Here is a 21,932-nt window from a genome sequence, read left to right as displayed (position 1 = left end):
ATTTGTATGGGGCACTTTAAGTTAATTTGTAAAAACGTTTTCTAATAATTATTTACTGTTCCTCTGCTATAGTTATAGATAGAGATAGGCTCCTCTGTTATATTTATGGATTGACTTAGGCTTCTCTGCTATAATTAGGAATTTACTTACGCTTCTTCACAGGCACTTTTTAATATTTCTACTTCCTGCCTGTTACCATACACTGCCCAACGTTAACTTCACTGTTAAAAAATCTGAACTACCTGTCTGAACTTAAACCCAACAGTGCCCTAACACTACTGATATAGTTATTTTTTATGCAATTTACAGCAAAAAAATGGAAGGGGAGCAAGAACATATCAATGTTTCCTTCGAGATTACATCTGAGGAGATTCTAAATGAAGATTTTTTTGATGAAGAATTTATGGATCAGTCTTTGGATCAACAATTTGTTCAATGTTTACAAGATATAGAAACATGCATGTTTGAGGAGATTCCAGATGATGTAATGCTGGAAGTTTTATTGAACTATGAAAATTCAAACCAATAAATTTTTATTTAATAATTAAAAATTCTTTGAGACATTATTCATTTTTATATCTAATTCATTAAGTACTACCAAAATAATTATGTTTATATTATAGTATAAAGTGAAACTTACAGTATACTGTGCCATTTTAAAACATCATAAGGGAGCAGAGTAGACTACCCATGATCCCCTAGGTCTTCTCAGGGAGTACTTAAAGGATCTGTTTCTGCTTTCCTGACAGACTATGGTATGGATTCCATATACCACAATAACTTCTATAACAACATGCTAGATATCTACATAAAAAAAGGTGTACATTGAATTTAAAACTCTACATTGGTACCTACATGTTGGTACTTAAATCACCCACACAACACAAGAATTCAATTCAGACCTACCCTACCTGTAAGCACTTTAAATCATTGTACTGTTTCACTGAGTTTTCCCCATGTGTGGGGGGGATGGTGGGGTGTGTCTGTGAGGTGTGTGTGTGCATGTGTGTGTCTTGGGGGGATCAGGTGTATAGGTGTGTGTAGGTGTGTGGGGTATGTGGGTGTGGGTGGGGATATGGGTGTGTAAGGTGTGTGTGTGTGGGTGTGTGTGTGTGTGGGTGGGTGTGTGTGTGGGTGTGTGGGGTGTTTGGGTGTAGGTGGGGGTGTGGATGTGTGAGGTGTGTGTGAGGTGTGTGTGGGTGTGGGGGGTATGTGTGTAGGATGTGTGTGTATGTGTAGGATGTGTGTGTATGTGTGGGATGTGTGGGTGTGTCTGTGAGGTGTGTGTGTGTGTGTGTGGGGGGAGGTGTGTGTGTGTGGGATGTGTGGGGTGTGTCTGTGAGGTATCTGTGTGTGCGTGTGTTGGTGGGGGTGAGGTGTGTGTGTGTGTGAGTGTGTGTGTGTGAGTGTGGGTGTGTGAGTGTGGGTGTGTGGGATGTGTGGGTGTGGATGTGTAAGGTGTCGGTGTGGGGGTGTGGGGTGTTTGGGTGGAGGTGTGCGTGTGTGAGGTGTGTGTGGGGAGTGTGTGGGTGTGTGGGGTTGTGTGCGTGGGACGTACTTGTAGGTACCTAAAACAGCCACAGAACCCAAAAGCTCTTTTCAGAGCTACCCTACCTGTAATCACTCAAAATGATTATTTTACACTATTATTTTCACTATTTTTCCCCATCGTACGCTCCCCGATATGCTCCCCGGTGCGCGTACCGGGCGCTCCCCCCACGAAAATCTAAAAACAATTATTTTTTTTTTTCACCCGTGGGACACTTTTATGGCCCCCACATCAAACCTAGGGGGTCAGGGGGGGGTCTACCCTGCCCCCTTTTGGTTATTTCCCCCTTTGTTTTTACCACCTCTTGTGTCTCGATCCTACCGAGACACAAGATGGCGGCCGCTCCGGACTGTTTCGAATGTTTACAGACACCCGAGAGCCAATCAGCTTTCCGTGCGCAAGTCGCGGGGCGCGCCCGGCGCGCGTACCGGGGCGCGGCTATAGATATATACATTTTTTTGAACCTAAATTACTCTAAATCCTCTGGAGCACATATATTGAGACATAGAAAAGGCACATCGGGCTACCAGTTCTTACAATTTTGCCAAGTTTGGTGAAAATCCATTCAGCCGTTCGAGCTAAAAGTGCGACCGACCGCCCTATGGAAATTAACATGGGGAAAACACGTTTTGGGACCCACCCTTTTATCTCAGCCCCCGCTTGACGAATCCCCTCCAAACTTTCAGAGAAGGACCGGAGCGCCGCGAGGCAAAGTTGCTGAAAAATTCAGGCCGATTCCTCAACCGGCGCCAAAGTTATTCCCAATAGAATGTTGTGATTTCCCTATGGAAATCAATCCTAACTATAACTATCTTCTGGCGACCGCCAGTAGGTAATATATATATATATTCCATCAACGCAGGAAACCCATTCGAAATGAGACCACACAAAATGGATTCAAATTTCTCTTTATTCTCTGCAACTTGCCAGCAGTCTCTCAGTCACAGGTGTCTTCAATAAAATAACTTGCCAGACGCGTTTCGAGAGACAGAGCTCTCTTCCTCAATGACACAAGTTTACAGTCACAAAAGAATGCCCAGTGGGGCGAGAACAGTTTAAATATGTGCGCAAGGCAAGGTGCTCTTTTGTGACTGTAAACCTGTGTCATTGAGCAGCATTCATTGTGCCACCTTCTTAAACTGCCATTTAAACAGGTCTCAGGCTGCATTGCAGGCCTAAACTGTAATGTCAACTTAACAAAATAAACCTTTGCCCAGGCCAAAAACCTTACTTTTTAATACATATATGTCACCCCCTTGGGTAGGTCCTGAACAGCCCAGAGAGCAGGGTGCAGTGTATTTAAAACGATGGACAAGTACTTTTACGTTTTACATGTCCTGGTAGTGAAAAACCTTTACATTCTTTCTTCACTACTACAAGGGCTGCCTCTCCCATAGGATAACATTGGAGTTACCTTATTACATTTAATAAGATGTAACTACCTATTGAGGACAGGTCGAGCTTGTTGTATAAGGAATTGTTATTAAAAGCCCTCTTTAATGATAAAGTCATACTTTTAGTCACATGACTAGGTGCAGCTGCCAGCTGGTCTTGTTTATTGCTCCCAGACATGGAGACAAAGGGAAGCTAGGTGCTGGCAGGATGGGCTACTCCAGGCTAACAAGGGGAAGGAGCGGTCACCTGCCACACTTGCACATCACAAATGCTCTGCCTGAACACACTCACAAAGGGCTTGTCACTTAGCTTTTGTGACCCCAGATAAGTTGGGGCCAGGACAGGGAGGAAGGGGATGCCTGGCACCTCACTGGGGGTGGAAACCTCTAGAAATGTTTTCTTATTCAAAGTGGGCACTAGGTACAAATATTGGAGCTTTAGACCAAACTTTTCAGTACACTTCTTGGCTTGTAGACTATGCCAGGAAGAAGGACTGCTGTGCTGCTGAAAGGACTGCCGCTCTGCTAGACTGCTACTCTGCTGTGCTGCCCTCTTCCCTTGGTGAGAAGGACTGGACCTGCAGCTCTGATCCCAGGATCAAAGCGTGACTCCAAGGGCTAATTGACTGGCCTCCTAATCAGAAGCCTCAGGGAGATAACAGGCTCCCAACAACCTTGGACCCAGCACCTGGACTCGTTCATCTACTAGTCCTGCCCTTCCAAGTTGTGCCACCCCTGGCATGGACTCTAGGAAATAAGCTAGAATGTATTCTGCCAGCCCATCTGTGAATCCAGCAGAACCAACACATCTCCTCCGCAGTGCTGCACATCTACTTCACAACTGGTGATTCGCCTCTGCTGCTCGACGCATCGCGTTTGGAACTGATGCATCACAACTGCTGCGTGGACTTCCCTGATGCAAGCGATTTATATCACCATTGCAGCCCATCAGAACCGCCGCTGCATGACGCCTCTCCACACAAGGACATCACCTTGTCGAAAGCAGCCAATCAGAACCGCCACTGCGCAATGCATCTCGACACAAGGATAGCGCCTCGCCCAATGCAGCCCACTGGACCCACTGCTGCATGATGCTTCTCCATGCAATGACATCACATCGCACTTCACAGCTCTCAGGAACCGCCGCTGCGTAACATATCTCATCATCATCAGGATAAAGGCACTGTGTTCAGCAGGCCTAAGTGGGTCCATCTAGCCAGCATGTGCTTCATCGCGGTCGGCCTGAACTTGTTACACTGTCCTGTTCCAATGCTACCAGATAACCCCAGTTGGTGCTGTGTGCTATTTGGCTCTAAATTCACTTAAACCTTTAAAACTGAATGCATATGTCTGGTTCTACTAATTGAATTTTTGTTGCTTTGGTTTAGATTTATTTATTAAAATGTACTCTTTTCCAAAATTGGTGTGGGATTTTTCTTTTGTCATGCTTTCACTTTATTACTGTTTGAAGCGTTGTACAAATACTTGACACATTGCCTCTAAGTTAGCCAGAATGATCTGTGCCAAAATACCAGAGGGTTGAGCACAGGTTAATCTGAGGTTTGCTAGCAACTCCTCCCTGACAAGGATTGTGGTTGCTCCTTAAGTGGGGATTCACCCCCTCAGCCTAATTTTTTAGATTGGTGATCAGAGGTGAGGATTAGGACTTGTGTTTGTTCCGTTCCAAACAGTGATTTTGTGTTACACTGAAAATCCCCGATAAATAATCTGAGACCAGTTCAAGCTTTTCAATATTCTCCTCGATTGGCTTCTTCCCTTTTTCCAAATTCACCCTCTTCCTACTGGACTATTATGCCTGAAACCACACCTACAAGGATGGAGTTTGAGTCTGCCAACCTAGATGCCTAATTGTGGCCCAGCTCAAGGAGAGCGGACTTCCAGTGGAGAGCAATATTAAGAAATAGCAGCTCAAAAGGTGCTCAGGGCCTGGGCCGAAGTCCACCAGTCACTGGTTACAGCAAAGGAAGGTGATGATAATGTGGAAATGCAAGGAGAGGAACTGGATACCAGTCCAGAGATGAATCAGTCAACTGAGCGTGATGAATTCCATCCCGAGTTGAAGCTCCATGCCAGAGCAGAGATCAGTGTGTCGTCTCAAGGCCTGTTCCCAGAGGTGGTGATGGACAGGAAGGACGAAGAGGAATTTAGACTGCAGTTGGCTCAGTTAAAATCAAAGGAAAATAAACTGGTCATGGAGGCAAAGCAAAAGACAGCCGAGAGGGCCTTAGCAAGAGAAAAACTGCCATAGAGGTGGTGGAGAGAAAATGGCTCATGTGAGGAGACTCAGATAGCTGGGCAAAAGCGCTAGGCAGGCAGAATCCAGCAATATTGGTGGCACTGTAACTGCAGTGCCCTCTGGAGGCAAGAGGGTCCACATTCCTAAAGTTCTGGTGCCTGACTTTGTTGTGAGGGAAGGCATTCACAAATGGTTTGAAGCGTATGAGGTAGCTTTGCAGATGCATAGAATCCTGAAGAGAATTGGGGGGATAGCATCTCAAAGCATATACCTAGTGAGGGAAAGGATTTCCTACTGGCCCTAGAAAAGGGGGACAGGATGAGGTATGCCCCCACAAAGGAAAACCTTGCCAGGAAATATGGTCTCAACCCTGAAAAGAACAGGCAAAGGTTTAGGGTCACCCAGAAGCTGGCCCATCAGACCTGTGTGGATTATACAGATTATTTTTGCAAGGCACTGGAAGGCAGGGTGAAGGGCAGTGATCGGAATGATTACCAGGGGCTATGTAACTTACTTGTAAGAGAGCACATATTCAGTCTTAGTTTTGCAAATCTACACCAACACATGATTGATAGTAAACTCACTAGTTCCAGGGAGCTTGCTAAGAGGGGGACTACTGTTCATCAGCAGGTCCACAGGAAGGTACCTGGGATTGACCCCATGAAGGGTAGTTCAGGGTCCCCCAGCAGAGTGAGGAAGAAGTTAAAGGTCACCCAGACAAGTCCCAAAGTAAGGTGAGCTAAAGGATTCCCATGCTCGTTCTAAGAAACAGGGAGGTGGTTCTGGTAAGCTGGGGCCAAGGGAGCCCCATTTCCAAACCTGCTGCATTAATTGTCTCAGCTAGTACACAAGCAGGGGGACTCTGTCCTACGAAACCACCCATTAGAGGGCCCTCTAAAGGGGGGCAATATGATCATAGAGATAAGTAGTCCTGAGGGGCAGGTCACAGACCATGCCATGATCTCCATTAGTTGGGACGTAGGCTCAGAGGGTGAGCTGGTGATCCCAGAGGGTGGGGGTTATCACTTTTGACCAGGTAAACGTAAATGGGATCCCGGTCACTGCTTTTCAGGGGCTATCCAGACCACAATAGTGGAAAGGCTGGTTTCTCCAGAGCAGTACACCGGTCAAGTGCATTGGGTAACTCTAGTCTAGGCACAGTCCCGCCCGATAGTCCTGGTATCCCTGGAGTGGGGTAGGGAGGTGATCCAGAAAAGGGTCCTAGTTAGTCCACAGATTCCCATAGAGAATGGGGAATGATTTGCCCCCGATGTTAAAAGAACTTGGAGGTGCGGCCACCCAGTGTACCCTGACAGTTCAGTTTTCTGGAAGTACCACTCCCAAGGGAAGAGTACAGAGGGCCAGGCAGTGGGCAGAAAACAGTCCACAGTGGAAGGGCCGATGAATATGGGGTTGCCAGCTCTGAGATCAGAGCACCCCAAATTTGACCCTGGTGAAGCCACTTCCGAGATGGAGTTGCTCCCTGCGCTGTGACGGAGGCAGAGAGCTAGAGACCTTCATCGGGCAGACCCTTACATAACAGACAATGTGTCACCCTTCAGGAGGGCAGTGACTTCCACATGGAAGACCTGACTCGCTATGTACCTTTTCAGCATTAGTGTATAAACTCTGGACTGATTAGCCAGTCTCAGGCTACCACCCCTGGACTGGGCAATCAATCAATCAGGGATTTGTGAAGCACACTACTCACCAGTGAGGGTATCAAGGCGCTGGGGGGAAAGTGGGTTCAAGCAGCTCCATCTCATCAGAAGAGCCAGGTCTTGAGGCTCATCCTGAATGCTTGCAGTGTGGGGGTTTCGTCTGATGCTGAAGGGGGAGTTCATTCCAGGTCTTGGCCGCAATGTGGGAGAAGGCTCTTCTCCCCATTCTGGCTCTGCGGATGTGTGGGATTTTGGCCAGGGCAAGGTTGGTTGAGCGGAGGTTTCTCTTGGGTGCGTTGGAGATTCTTTCGTTGAGGTATTGGGGTCTGGTGTTCCCTAAGGAATGTGTAGGCATGAGTGAGCAGCTTCAAGGTCACTCTTTTTGACAGGGAGTCAGTGGAGTTCTCGCAGGTGGTGGTCTTGTCGTGGGATGCCGAGGACTAGTGTGGCTGTGGCGTTCTGGATGGCATGAAGTTTGAGGAGTAGAAATTTGTTAATCCCAGCGTAGAGAGTGTTCCCGTAGTTATGAGTGCGTGATGGACTTTCTGGATTCAGGGTGGATCCATTTCAAGGTCTTGCTGAGAATGCAGAGGGTATTGAAGCACGTGGAGGAAAAGGCGTTGACCTGTTCGTTCATGGTGAGGGTGCAGGAAAAGGCGTTGACCTGTTCGTTCATGGTGAGGGTGGAGTAGAGTATGATGCCGAGGCTGCGGGCATGGTCTGTGGGTGTGGGAGGGTTGCCGAGGGTGGTGGGCCATCAGGTGTTGTCCCATGTGGACGGGGTGGATCCAAGGACTTCCGTTTTCTCCGTGTTGAGCTTCAGGCAGCTGCTGCTCATCCAGGCTGTGACATCTTTCATTCCTTCCTGGAAACTGTGTCTGGTGATGCCGGGTTCCTTGGTGAGGGAAGAAGATGAGCTGGGTGCCGTCGGCGTAGGATACTATGCTGAGTCCGTGTTTTCTGACAATAGTAGCGAGGTAGGCCATATAGATGTTGACAAGCATGGGGCTGAGCGAGTATCCTTGGGGTACTCTGCAGCTGATCTCTGTGGGCTTGGAGAGGAAGGACGGGAGCCTGATTCTTTGGGTTCCACCAGTGAGCAAGGAGCGGATCCAGTATAGGACAGCTCCCTGTATTCCGGCGTCGTGTAGTCTAGCGGTTAGTGTGCGTTGGGAGACGGTGTCCAAGGCTGCTGAGAGGTCTAGTAGGATGTGGGCCGTCATGTGGCTTTGGTCGAGGAGAACGCGGCTGTTGTCTGTGGCAGCTAGGAAGGCTGTCTCGGTAATGTGGTTACTGCAGAATCTGGATTGGGAAGTGTTGAGGATCGAGTTGGATTCTATGATGTTCGTTAGCTGGTTGTTAATGATTTTCTCAGTGACTTTGGCTGTGAAGAGGAAGAGAGATGGGTCTGTAGTTCTTGAGGTCCATTGTGTCTATGGAGGGCTTCTTGAGGAGGGGCTGGTGGGAAAGAGAATTGAAGAAGGGTGACTAAAGGTTGTCCCCACCCACTCTGAGAGCCCCCAGAGGTCAGAGAACCCTGGATGGCCTGGGACCTGGCTCTTGACACTGAAAGCTGTCACTGGCCTCTGCTGGTTACGGTCCTTATGAGCAGAATATTCCTTGGGTAATAGAAGGCTGATTCAAGGGGAGGATGGGCCACATCACTTTGTTGGCCATAGTGGTACTGTACTTTTAAGTTTTCCATGTCCTCGTAGTGAAAACCCCTTAAATTAGTGTTTCACTACTGCAAGGCCTGCCTCTCCTGTAGGATAACATTGGAGTTACTTTATTACAATCGATAAGCTGTAACTTCCAGCTGGGAGCCGGTAGACAGACAGTTTGTTGTCCGAACAACTGTAATTAAAAGTCTCCTTTAATGGGAAAGTCAGACCTTTAGGCTCAATTCTGAAAATACCACTTTTCTAAAGTTGGCCTTTTCTTGTCCTAACCAGTTGGTGCCTGTTCTTGGGTCACATGACTAGGTGTAGCTAGAAGGTGGTCCTTGTGTAATGCTCCCAGACAATGAGACAAATGAAAGCTAGGTGCTGGCAGAATGGGCCACTCTGAGCTATCAAGGGGGAGGATGACTTGATGGCTTTTATGTAACTGTAAGCGATTTGTGAAAGTCCAGTAGGAGTGGAACATGGATAAGGACTCAGTCAAAAAGTCATTTTATACTTTTATACTATACTGAAAGCAGAAGAGAATCTTTTCTCTCACTCTCAGAAAATATTGATAACAGGGAGATGAAAGTTATCAGTATGACAGATGCAGCACACTGGGAAATTTGTGACACTATTTGTCAGCAGAAAGGGTGGCTTTGCTGGCTAGGCACTTGTAGATCAGGCGGGGGTGCTGACTTGGAACCAAACACTTGACTCAGCCAGTGGAGTTAGTTTCTGGTGGAATAGGGACATCGGATTCATCATTATTACAGTTATAAGGAGTGTCTCTGCATTTTTCATCTGTGTAAGCCAAATTTGTTGGTTTTCTGGAAGGCCTGCAAAGGCAGGTTTTTGGAGTTGATGATGCTGCGGTCTACTGCTATACGGATTTTGGAAAAATCTAGAATAATCAATCTCGGACATGGCAGATTTGGAAGAATGAAGCCTTGAGGGATAGTTAATGATAAAGTTAAGATCAAGGCAACAATGAGGTAAACTCAGAGGACAGTTGCACTGAAACAGATTTTGGAATAGATGTTAGTGGGAATGGTCCATGTCGTTGGACTAGAAGGAGGACCTCTACTTGGCAATGTGTAGCTTAAACCCACTACTTTACATCCACTTCTTACAGGTCAGGTCAGGTCATTACGTCTTTATTTGGAAATAAAATTCATAAAAGACAGCATACAATACATAAAATATTGATAAAAACAGCATTCATAAACCCTTTTAAAAAGTTATTAAACAATTGAAAAGACTTTACAGTAAAGAAACCTTCATACATTATCATTTAAAAAGTATTCATATTCCTAATACGGATCAACCACGCCCCTCCTAGGAACTTAGCCACACTAACCACAACGAACTCAGATCTAATAGTACGAAACTTCCGCAGGGCTTCGAGGTGTCCCCTACTATCCAGTATACTACATAAAGGTTTGAGCCATTGTAAGCGTGGGGCTCGATAGGCTGGACAGGCAAAGAACAAATGCCCAATACTTTCCACATGATCCGGGCATCAGGGACATTTGTTATTTACAATCCCCGCCCACTTGACAGTAAATGAATTGATGGGGAGTGTCCCGACACGGAATTGATGGTACAGTTTCCGATCGAGGGTTTTACAGATAACGTCCCAATAAGGCTCGAGAAAAGGTGTCAGTTTATGAGTCAAAAAATGCCCTGTTAAGTTGGTATCAAATGATTGGGTGACTGCAGTTGATGTAGCAGATGCCCAGAATAGGTCTTTAAAGTCTTGTTTGGAGGGGAAGATGGAGCCCCCCGGATTAGTCCACAGCTGGTAGAGGCCCATTTCTAGCAAGGCATGTTTAACTTCCCTCAGCCAGGGGATTCTTGAAGCACCCCACAACGATTTTACCTCCTCCAATTCATTAGCAAAAAGGCTAAGCTCCGGAGTCGTCCAACGTAGTCGCCATAATGCCACCAAGCGAAACCGGGCCATCTCATTTAAGGGTTTACAACCTAGGTCTAGCAGCAGTGGTTTAGTAGGTGTAGACTGGAGAAGCCCTACCAGATTTCGCAAGAACTTATTCTGGGCTATAACCAAGGTAGACAAATCCTTATAACCCCAAATGTCAGCACCATACAGGGTAGCTGCATTGATCTTGGCTTCATAAATCTTTAATACTGGGGAAATGCGTTTGGTCAGGGATTTCTTCTGTTCCTGTAGTAAGCAACCCGTAAGACGAACAAATTTAAGATGTAATGCCTCAATCTGGGGTTTCCAGCTTAGTTGGTAATCCAAGGTCACACCCAGGTAGGTCATTACCTTAACCTGTTCAATCAAAACACCATTCAGACTAACAGAGCTTGTGATCGGGTTTTTATTGCTGAAAACCATAAATTTAGTTTTGTCTACATTAATCTGTAGATCATTTACCCTGCAAAACTCGGCAAACCTATTCAGGGCTGTTTGCAACCCGCTACGGGTTTTAGAGAGAAGCAGGGTATCATCAGCAAAAATTAACATCGGGTACTTAGACCCGCCCAAAGATGGTGCATCTGTCTGAGAATCGGTGAAAAATTTAACAACCTGGTTGATGAAGAGGAGAAACAGGGTGGGGGCCAGCACACATCCCTGGCGCACCCCACGTTTTACCGGGAAGCTGTCAGTCACCTGGCCCTGTTTGCCCCACCTCACTCGGGCGAAGTTATCCTCGTGTAATCTCATGACTATTTCCAAGAGTTCAACAGGTAGGCCCATGTGTCTCAGTGAGTCCCATAGTTTTGCTCTCGGAACCAAGTCAAAAGCCGACTTGAGGTCCACAAATGCAGCATAAATAACCCCTCCACCCAAAAATACCACCTTCCAATAAAGCATAGTGAGTCTGAACACCTGATCTATGGTACTAGTGCCCAATCTAAACCCAGCTTGCATGGGGGATAGTATATTTTCCTGCTCCATCCATCCCTGTATTCTTACAAGAACCATCCTGGAGACTATTTTTTGGATTGAGTCTATCAGACTTATGGGGCGATAATTTCTTGGCAGTGAGCGGTCCCCTTTTTTAAAAATTGGTAGGATCTCTGCCTCTTTCCAAGATTCGGGGATCCTGGCCCCTGCTGCAATGGCATTAGCCAACAAAGTTATGTACGGGACCCATACATCGAGATTCAATTTGAAAAGATCTGCAGGGATTGCATCCAGTCCGGGGGCTTTCCCTGGCTGAACAGTACCAAGGGCACGCTCTGTGTCTGTGGGTGAAAAGGTGAGTGCGGGCCCAACATTAAAGAACAGACTCGATGCAGGCTCATTCTGTGTAACAAGCACAACACTCGTGTCTTCAAATTGAACGGTAAAAAAACCCACCCAATCCAATGCAGAGACATAATTAACAGGAGTTTGGGAATCCGGGTCCCTGCCACACTTAACAGTTTCCCAAAACTTCATTTGATTAGACGATTTACACGACAAGAGTAGTTCTGACCAGTAATGGTCATCCCATTCCCTCTTAGCTGTCCATAAAACCTGCTTATAGGTTAACCTGGCATTCTTGATATCATTAGTGGCCCTAGTTTTGACTGCTGCAATTAATTTGCTGTGTGCTTCCCTACAACTCTTATTGTACCACCTTTTGGGAGCATTAACTATCTTAGACCTCGATGGCTTTGTGAGCAAACTTTTTAATTCCATGAAGCACTTCTCGTGTAGATTAATAATTGGAGAATCAACCCCAAGGGGGGGTGGCAGATCCACCATGTTACCCATTGTTCTCATTACCACCTCCTCTATTTCTTTAATAAGCAGAGGCTCTGCTATGACCCTAGGCCATTTTACCCGTTTTCTATTATTGCACAAAATAATCTCAGACATAGGGCATGCTGTTACAGAGGGTCCATCCCCCAGACCGGGTACCCTAAGGCCCAATGAGAGAGGATTATGATCTCTCTCTGGCCGTACCTCTACCTCCATGTCTACCACAAAAGACCAAAAATCTACTTTAACTAGTATGTAGTCGATTCGACTCGTACTGGTCCCGTTATTGAAGGTTGGTTGGCCGGACTTGTCAGAGGGTGTGCGGCCATTCACTGCCCGCAACCCCCACTCCATACAAAATCCCAACCAATGCAGGGCCGCCTCAGTTCCCCTAACACCCTTACCTATGGTTAATGGCGGGATGTTCCAAACAGTGTCCTCATCGGCTCCCACATCCTCGGCTAAACTAAGGATGGGTTCAAATGAGCAGTTCAAATCCCCTGCCACTAAGATAAAACATTCACAGCTTAATTTCCTCATAACCAAATCAAGATCATTCAAAACCGGTTGCTTACGGCCACCTTGACAGCCTCGGGCATAGATATTTATTAATACAATGCACTCATTGTTACCCTTACTAAGATTAATACATAGGAGGTCAGGGTTGTCTACCAAAATTTCAGTGGGTTGGTACCCCAAAGAGTCTCTAATCCACACCACCAAACCTCCAGAGGCTCTACCCTTTGGGCCCTGTATAGCAGGCTTGTGGAAGTTCAAATACCCCACTCTAAATAAAGGGACTGTTGCCCAACTTTCCTGGAATACAACAATGTCATAGGTGTCGATGAATTCTGCCCAATCATCATTATCCAAACGACCCCTTAACCCTGCTATGTTCCAGGAAACCATTTTGAGCAACCCCACTTGACTACAGATAGAATTAACCTCGGGTAAACTTACATCCTCCACCCTAGTCTCAAAAAACCTAATTACAGGGCTTCGGTCTATTCGTGGTCCTTCTGTGAGAATTGAATTTGAATTTGAATTTAAAATATTTATATAGCGCAACATTCACCATGCGGTTTCTTGGCGCTGTGGGGGCTAATGTAGCAGTAAAAACAAAAAAACTGATGGAGTAGAGAGGATTGAAGTCAATTTACATTAAGAAAAGCCTGGGTGAAAAGGAAGGTCTTAAGATCTTTTCGGAAAAAGGAGTAATGTGTGGCCAGACGCAAGTGATCGGGGAGGGAATTCCAAAAGGATGGTGCCAAGAAAGAGAAATTGGCTCCGCCCCATTTCTTGCGTCTGTACCGGGGTACCTGGAGAAGTGATTGGGTAGATGAACGAAGCTCACGGGCAGGAATGTACTCTTTTAGTAGGGAAGAGATGAAGGCAGGGGCAGTCCCTTGGCGTGCCTGGAAAACCATACATCCGGTTTTAAAGAGGGATCGCTCCCTAACAGGTAGCCAATGTAGTGCCTTCAGTAGGGGAGTAGAGTGATGGAAGCGGGGGAGGCCATACACCAATCTGGCCGCCTGGTTTTGGACCAGCTGGAGCTTTCGCAGACTATACGCTGGGATGCCGTTGTAAAGGGCGTTAGTGTAGTCCAGCCGGGAGATAACCAGAGCGGACATGATTAACTTAAGTGCAGGGGGAGAAAAGAAACGAGAAACAGAGCGGATAGTTCGAAGGACAAGAAAACAGGAGGAGACCACAGAACTGATTTGTGAGTGAAGGTTGAGATGATTGTTAAGTTTAATGCCCAGAGTTTTAACTGAGGGAGAGGGTGTAGGAGGGGATCCTAAAGAAGAAGGCCAAAAGAAAGGGTTCCAGGGACTGGAGGAACCACCCGTAAGGACCAATTCTGTTTTATCAGGGTTCAACTTCAGATGGTTGTGGTTCATCCAGTCCCTGATGAAAATCATAGTAGACTGGAAATTAGAAATAGAACGAGGGGAAGAAGACAGGTTAAAGATAAGCTGGAGGTCATCTGCATAGTTATACACAGTGACCTCCAGTTGCTGAAGTGCAAAGATCAGAGGATAGATATATAGGTTAAACAGAAGGGGGGAAAGAGAAGAACCCTGAGGGACACCACAAGTGACTAAGTTGGGTGGCCGAAAAATCCCCCAACCGGACCGCCTGGGTGCGGTCCCTCAGGAAGGACGATAGCCAGACCAGGGCTGAGCCCTCGACCACCGCCGCTCCGACACGGGAAAGTAAGATGGAATGATCCACTGTGTCGAAGGCGGCGGAAAGATCGAGGAGTACCAGAGCCTGGTAGTTGTTTTGGTCCATGCCCTCCCTGAGATTGTTCAGGACCGACACCACGACGGACTCGGTGGAGTGCCTAGGCCGGAAGCCTGCCTGGCGGGACGCTAGACCCCCATTGGCTTCTACATGGGCACTGAGGACCGATGTTACATGTCGCTCCAGCACCTTGCCAATAGCTCCTGGTGGTGCTTTACTGCCGACCTAGTATTGAGTAAGATAAGGGACAGGGGGGGGGGAAAGGGGTGCGGGGTCAGGGAAGTGGGACAAAGGGAGGATCATATTGGTAGGTGTAGGGTAGTGGGAAGTAGGATCAAGGCCAAGAGCAGAGATGCGCCTAATAATGGATTTGGCCAAGGGCCCTGAAGAGCAAGTAGGTCCATAGAAGAATAAGGAGGGACATGATGACGCGCCACTAGCCCCGTTCGGCCGCGGACGGGCGCAGACGGGCTTGACTTAGGCGCCACTTCGGCGCGCCTTCGGCGCGCCCGCTGCGCTTGTCCGCTGCGCTTCCTCATTGGGGGGGTGTAGCGCCGAGCTAGGTCGCCTGACCAGCCCAAACGAAGATGGCGCCCATACTCCACCGAGCCCTGAAGGATAAGGTAAAAAAGTTTGTCTCCTGTTGACTCTGGAGAATTTAAAAACAATAACGATAATCCAGCGTCGCTGCTCTCGTTCAGCAGGGCGTCCGCAAGCACAGTCTCGTGTCCCACTGCAGGTGCGAACCCTCTGCCACCGGGGTCGCCTGCCTCCAATGTCGAGCACTGAGGAAGCCGCTCCTAAATAGGGGCGGAGCGCGGGGGGTGTGGCGCCGAGCTAGGTCACCTGACCAGCCCAAACGAAGATGGCGCCCACACTCCACCGAGCCCTGAAGGATAAGGTAAAAAAGTTTGTCTCCTGTTGACTCTGGAGAATTTAAAAACAATAACGATAATCCAGCGCCGCTGCTCTCGTTCAGCAGGGCGTCCGCAAGCACAGTCTCGTGTCCCACTGCAGGCGCGAACCCTCTGCCACCGGGGTCGCCTGCCTCCAATCAGCACTATCTATGCATGGCTCTGGTAGGATGGGGACAGAAATCACAGAGATGGAAGTGGGTTTGGGGTCATAAATTGAATCGTTTACCCCCCGAAGTCAATCGACCTCATCCAAACATCCAAACTGGTTGAAAGTTGGTGCCCCTTCCCACCAACCATTATGACCTTGCCATTCCTCCCTTCGCCCACCCCGCTTAATATTTTGGACTATTGACCAATTCCCCGCTAGATTTGGATTTTGCCGTGGGGGATAAAAGAAGGTAAGTGGCCTAACAACAATTGTTGAATTTTCGCCTCGTGTATCCCATGAGCATAGTTGTTGCGCTGTACATGGATCTGCAAAGGAGACGACAATACAGTCACCTGGGATAGACTTAGATGTAGGACCTACCCAAGGTACCCTGCGTACCATTAGAATGTTACTTCTTAAGTGATTTGGTAACTGTCTGTTTGCGTTAAGCCAATAGATAACCTTATTTTTTAGTGACCTAAAGTTCTCTTGGGATTGTGGCTCTAAAACAGGCACACCGGCTAACACAACAACATACGGCCTAGCATCTGGGGGTAGATCTATAAACCCCCCACGAAAGTTATGTATATTTCTATTTCTAGGTCCCTGGACATATGTACATTGGGTCGCAGTTTTATTAGGTTTTTGCACAACGACCCGGGACCCCGGTTTTGTAGGAAGTGTGCCTTGTGCAGGGCGATGGATTGAGGCGTTAATTTGTGGGGTGATAACTATAGGGTTACAACCCTTTGTGCGGGGTTTGGGTATAGGTTTAGAGTTGGGCGGGGGCTGAACAGGTGTAGCTACTACTAGAGCCTGTGGGGTGCTCTCATCTCCCTGTAAGATTTTTGATTCCATTTGTTTTAGACTAAGACTTGCTAAAGTAACAATTGTCTTGTCCATTTCTAACAGGTTGTTTTCTATACGAGAGAGTCTGAGTTCGAGGGGGGATAAAAGCTTTTTCAGTGACTCCCATACAATTTTAAGGAAATCTTCTTCGCCCCCCTTTGGCTCACCAGGCTCCCCTGACGGTCCCTCAATAGCCCCCTCAACAAAATGTGGAAGGGTTTCCCCCACTGGTGTATCTAATTCTGCACTGTCTATACTGGAACTAGACTCCTCGCCCTTGGGACAAACATTTGCTTGGGAAACATTAGCACCCACCCTATTTAAAACTGGGAGTCTTCGATTATTAAAAAATTGTGCCCTAGCAATTTTGGCCTTTTTCCGGGCATAAGCTGATCTTGCGAGGCGTTTCCTTTTTTGAACAACATCCCTTTTATTGACACTTACAGACGGCTTGAATATCTCAGATTTTTTGGAGATACCTAAGTCCAAACCAGGGGTATTTGACAACATGATCTGATTGGGCCTTGGGGATGCCGACAATGGGATAAAAGATTGCTCCAAAGGTGGAGTTGATGGGGAGTGATGAATAACCACCTTTGTTATTAATAATGGCCGAGGACCAGACAGGCGCTCGGGAGTTTTGGCAGAGGCAATATTACCTAAAGAGGATTTTTTTGACAAGGCTAAATCCTGAGATAGTCTTCGTGCTGCATCTAACTCTAAGGACACTCTATGTTGCATTTTACTGATTTCAATATCAATAGCCGTATTAGTCTTAGTAATAAAGTCATCTAGGGTCCCATTAAGTTTTTTCCCTCCCTTTGCATTTTTACTGCGACTACCCCGTGAGCACATGATAAATATAAAACAGAATAAACGTAATAAATATAAGTGCGACAGGGTTTAAACAGGGGGGGTGGCCCAGTCCAGTCCTCTCCGTACTCGAACGGCCTCAAATGGCCTGCTCTTTGCCCGGTCTTCGCCCCGAGCTGCGTCCAGCGCTGCGGGAGACAGGACCTTAGTTATAGGGTAGTTTAAGGGCAGTGGGCGGGACAACAGGGAGAGCGGACCGGAAGCTGACTATCGGTCAAGCAGGGACTCCTGGGAAATGGAGTCCCTGCGTCGCTCGCAGCCCCGTTGTCTGCCTCAGCGCCGGTTCCAACAAACACAGCTCCCTCAGTGTCAAACAAGCAGCCCCTCTCTCCACCAGGCGATGCGGCACCCGCGGAGCGGGTGCGGCGAGGTCCGAGATGCAAATGAGCAGGTTCTCCTCCTGGCGTTATCTCCTCTCTGGTAAGGTCTTTAAAAATGGTCCTTACAGTTCGTTAAGTGCCAGTTTGATGAAAAGGAAGCAGTTCTAGTGCACAGTGACTTAAAGATATATCTGGGTCTCATCATTATATAAGTGGGAGGTGAGCGTGTGAATGCTGAAAGCTGTTTTGTAGAGAGTATCTTTGGGAAGTGAGGGGGGGCGCAACCAAGTGACAAGTGTAGCAGATTCTCAGCTGAAGGAATACGACAAAAATATAGTATAATAAAGCAGTTTGAGGCCCTTCTTTGTTGAAAGTCATTAAATAATGTGAAATTACATGAAAACAGAGAATTATGAAGCAGACATAACTAACCCTTTTATGAAATGCTCTTCACCATCTGTACCATAAGTGCTACTTAATCGCTGCAGTGAAGGCCGATTCTCATTGGATTTGGAGCCCATTTTCCGCCTGAAATAACAAAATACAAATTACTTTTTATTTTTGTATTTTTTACAGCTAATGAAGCAAAGCCATATATTAAATTGGGAAACATCGTTTACAACGCGGTGTTTACACCGCACGACCTTTACCACGCAGCTATTACAACGCAAGTCATTACTACAACTTGCACTGGATGGTGCTCTTGGTTAAGGAATAGTGTAATTTTCTATTCCAACACCTTCCCTGTTACACGGGCTGGAGTTGGAATAGAAAATCATATTAATCCTCAATCCGCGCCCTCTAACGCAAGTCGTTGTACCGACTTGCGTTGTGAAAACTGCGACGTAAAGTACCGCGATCAAAATGATCACGTTGTACTGTCGTACATCCTATTAAATTAGGCCTATGTGATTCTAAAGTATAGTGTTTGGTTCTCTTTTTTTTAAAATTTGATTTTAAAGATTAGCATCAAAATCAAACATTTACATTTTCAACTAAAACTGGTGTGCTGGACAATTTAACCACAATGACGATTAGGCGGCTATCCCTTTTCAGCAATATTGGTCAACCCAAACATCGACTCATCACTCATCTTAATTCTCAAAGCTTGACATAGTGATATTTCCCTCTGGTCTCTGTGCGTATCTGACCAAAAATTCTTAAAGTCTGCATTTGATTCTGATACACAGCTTATCATGGAGCACATACAATCTGACCCCAAAACATCTGTTTTGATTTGTTCCCTCATTGGTTCTAATTTTAGGATATGCCTATAACATCTAGGGCACCAGTGTACGGATATCAAAGCTATTCCTCGATAAATGCTTTCTAACTGGGAATTATAAGCATTAATATTGAACATTTAAAGTTTTACAAATTATCAGGCACTGAATGCAAATGCTCTTTGTTCAAGGGAAACCTCGTCACTTCAAATCATACTTACACTAAATGTAATATTTTTACAAACTTTTAAAAAAGCACAAGTTACTTACCTTCGGTAACGATATATCTGTAAGAAACATTAGTTAGTGTTAGATTCCTTATCTTAGAATATCCCCAGGCATCAGACTGGATCCGGAAAGTTTCCGTCAGCAGTACCCTTGCGCGTCGGTAGGCGTCGTCTGCGGCTCTGCGTCGTGATCGCCGGGATGACGTCGGAGTACTTAGACGCTGCCCTCGCGCACTGATGTCAGTTCTGTACATAGCTTTCAGCGCCAGGAACGCAGAGCCATGATTGAAACCGACACTGGTGCCATGAAACTAGGGCCCTGAAAGGAATGTCCTTAACCCTAGATATCGGTTCGCAGAATGGGGAGGATGGGTGGGGAGGTAAGGAATATAACACTAACTAATGTTTCTTACAGATATATCGTTACCAAAGGTAAGTAACTTGTGCATCTGAAAGAAACACGTTAGTGTTAGATTCCTTACCTTAGAATAGATACCCCAGGAATACCAACCCCGGTGGTGGGACTGTGAACCAAGATCACACCAGAAAGTCCTGGAGAACGGAACGGCCAAAAAAGCCATCTCTCCGGACTTTGCTGTCCAGGCAGTAGTGCCTAGCAAACGTGTGCAGCGAGGCCCACGTAGCTGCCTGACAGATGTCCTGAAAGGGGACTCCCCGACTCAGGGCAGTAGTAGCCGCCGTGGCCAGAGTGGAATGGGCGCGTAGCCCCACAGGAAGCTCCTTTTTCGCCAAAGAGTAGCAAACCTTGATGCACAACATGACCCGAGAGATGGTCCGCTTGTGCACTGCCCGTCCCTTCTTAGCGCCCACGTAACCAACAAAGAGCTGGTCGGCTACCCGAAACTGGTGTGTGCAATCTAGATAGGAAAGCGCACCTTTTGGGTCCAGACGGTGGAGCCTCTCTTCCTCTTTCGAGGGATGCAGAGGTGGAAAGAAGGTGGGCAAGGTGATGGACTGCCCAATATGAAAGGCTGTAGCCATCTTGGGCAGGAAAGAAGGACGATTCCTCAGAACAACCTTGTCCAGATGGACAGAGAGGAAAAGAGGTTTAGAAGATAGAGACTGGAGCTCACTCACTCTCCTGGCAGAGGTGATGGCAACCTAGAATGCAGTCTTAAGAGTCTGAAGAAGAAGAGGACAGTTATGAAGTGGCTCAAAGGGAGCGCACATCAGATACGTTAGTACAAGATTCAATTCCCACTGAGGCATCACGAAGGGAACAGGAGGAAAGGTGTGTGATGCCTTTCAAGAATCTATTTACAACAGGGGACTTGAAAAGGAAAGGCTGATCAGGAAGCCTTAAGAAGGTTGAAATGGCCGAGACGTATCCCTTGATAGTGCCCAGAGCATAGCCCTGCTGGGCAAGAGAAGGAAGGAAGAGGAGAACCTCTGAAAGGGGGGCAGAGAGTGGATCCACAGCCTTTGCTGTGCACCATGCCAAAAATGTGTTCCACCTGCAGGCGTATACCTTTTTGTGGAGGGATGCCTGGCTGCCAGAATCACATGACAGACTTCAGGAGGCAAGTCAAATGGTCTCAACTGCCACCTCTCAATCTCCACGCAAGTAGGTGGAGACTGGACAGGTTCGAGTGGAGGACCGTCCGCTGCTGCTGTGACAGAAGGTCCTCCTGAAGAGGCAGGCAAATCGGGGGAATCGACTGACATGCTGAGTAGCTCGGGATACCAGTATCTTCGTGCCCAGTCCGGAGCCACAAGGACGACTTGGGCCCAGTCTTGCTTGATCTTCAGCACTCTGGGCAGAAGTGGTATAGACGGAAAGGCGTATAACATACCACAGCTCCACTCGCGGCAAAAAGCGTCGCTGAGCGAGCGCTGTCTTGGAAATTCTAACGCGCAGAACTGATGACATTGTGCGTTCTCTTCGGTGGCAAATAGATCTAACCAAGGCTCTCCCAACTGCTGAAAGTGACCTTGTACCACGTCCGAGTTCAGACGCCATTCGTGATCCATCATGCACCGGCGGCTGAGTTTGTCCACCCTGGCGTTCAGGGAACCTGCCAGGTGTTGAACCACCAGGGTGACACCCTGGTGTTCCAGCCATTGCAGAGGCGCAGAGCCTCCTGACAAAGGGTCCTCAACCACACCCGCCCTGTTTGTTGCAGTAACACATGGCAGTAGTGTTGTCCGTGAACACCTGCACTACACTTCCCCGGACAGAGGGAAGGAATGCCTTCAGTGCAAGTCGCCCGCAACTCCAGAAGGTTGATATGGAGTCAGGACTCCGCTGGAGACCAGAGGCTTCTGATCTCCGCCTCTCCCATGTGGCCCCCCCATCCCAGGAGGGACGCATCAGTCACTACTATGCGCTCCGGTTGGGGAAGGGAGAGGGATCTGCCGCTGAACCAATCGCGGTCCATGAGCCACCACTGCAACTGACTCCTAGCCCTCCGAGATCAGGACGTGGTCGGACAGGTTGCCCTGATGCTGTGCCCACTGAACCTTCAGGTCCCACTGCGGAGCCCACAACCACCACCTGCGTGATGCACAAGAAGGATGCAGGAGGCCATCAGCCCCAGGAGCCGCAGCGTCAATGTGACCGAAACTCGGGATAAAGGCTGAAAGATCGGAATCAGAGCCTGAATATCCCAAACCCGCTGTTTGGGGGGATAAACCCGAAACTGCGCCGAGTACAGAACTGCTCCAATGAAAAGGAGCTTCTGAGAGGGGCACAGGTGTGACTTCGGCACGTTGATCGAGAACCCAATGAGTGCAGGAGGTCGGCCGTAGTCTGGAGGTGGGAGACGACTGTCTGGGGCGAGCCCACCTTCAACAACCAATCATCGAGATATGGGAAGACTGAGACCCCTGATCTGCGCAGATGAGCTGCGACCACCGCCATC

General features: G+C 47.6%; 1 protein-coding gene across 5 annotated transcripts in view; it reads right to left on the bottom strand.

The window, feature by feature from the left end:
• The window catches only part of IRAG2 (inositol 1,4,5-triphosphate receptor associated 2), a 1,168,119-nt gene that overhangs the window by 37,035 nt on the left and 1,109,152 nt on the right, over positions 1-21,932 (bottom strand). For all 5 annotated transcript variants that reach the window (XM_078674100.1, XM_078674103.1, XM_078674104.1 and 2 more), the window contains one exon: positions 18,033-18,128. In XM_078674100.1, coding sequence (XP_078530226.1) covers positions 18,033-18,128 — 96 coding nt within the window. The remainder of the gene's footprint in view (positions 1-18,032; positions 18,129-21,932) is intronic.

This window comes from Lissotriton helveticus, chromosome 1_1, assembly GCF_964261635.1.
Source record: "Lissotriton helveticus chromosome 1_1, aLisHel1.1, whole genome shotgun sequence".
Taxonomy (NCBI): Eukaryota; Metazoa; Chordata; class Amphibia; order Caudata; family Salamandridae; genus Lissotriton; species Lissotriton helveticus.
The sequence above is the reverse complement of the archived record's forward strand: the minus strand, read 5'-3'. Positions and strand labels throughout refer to the sequence as shown.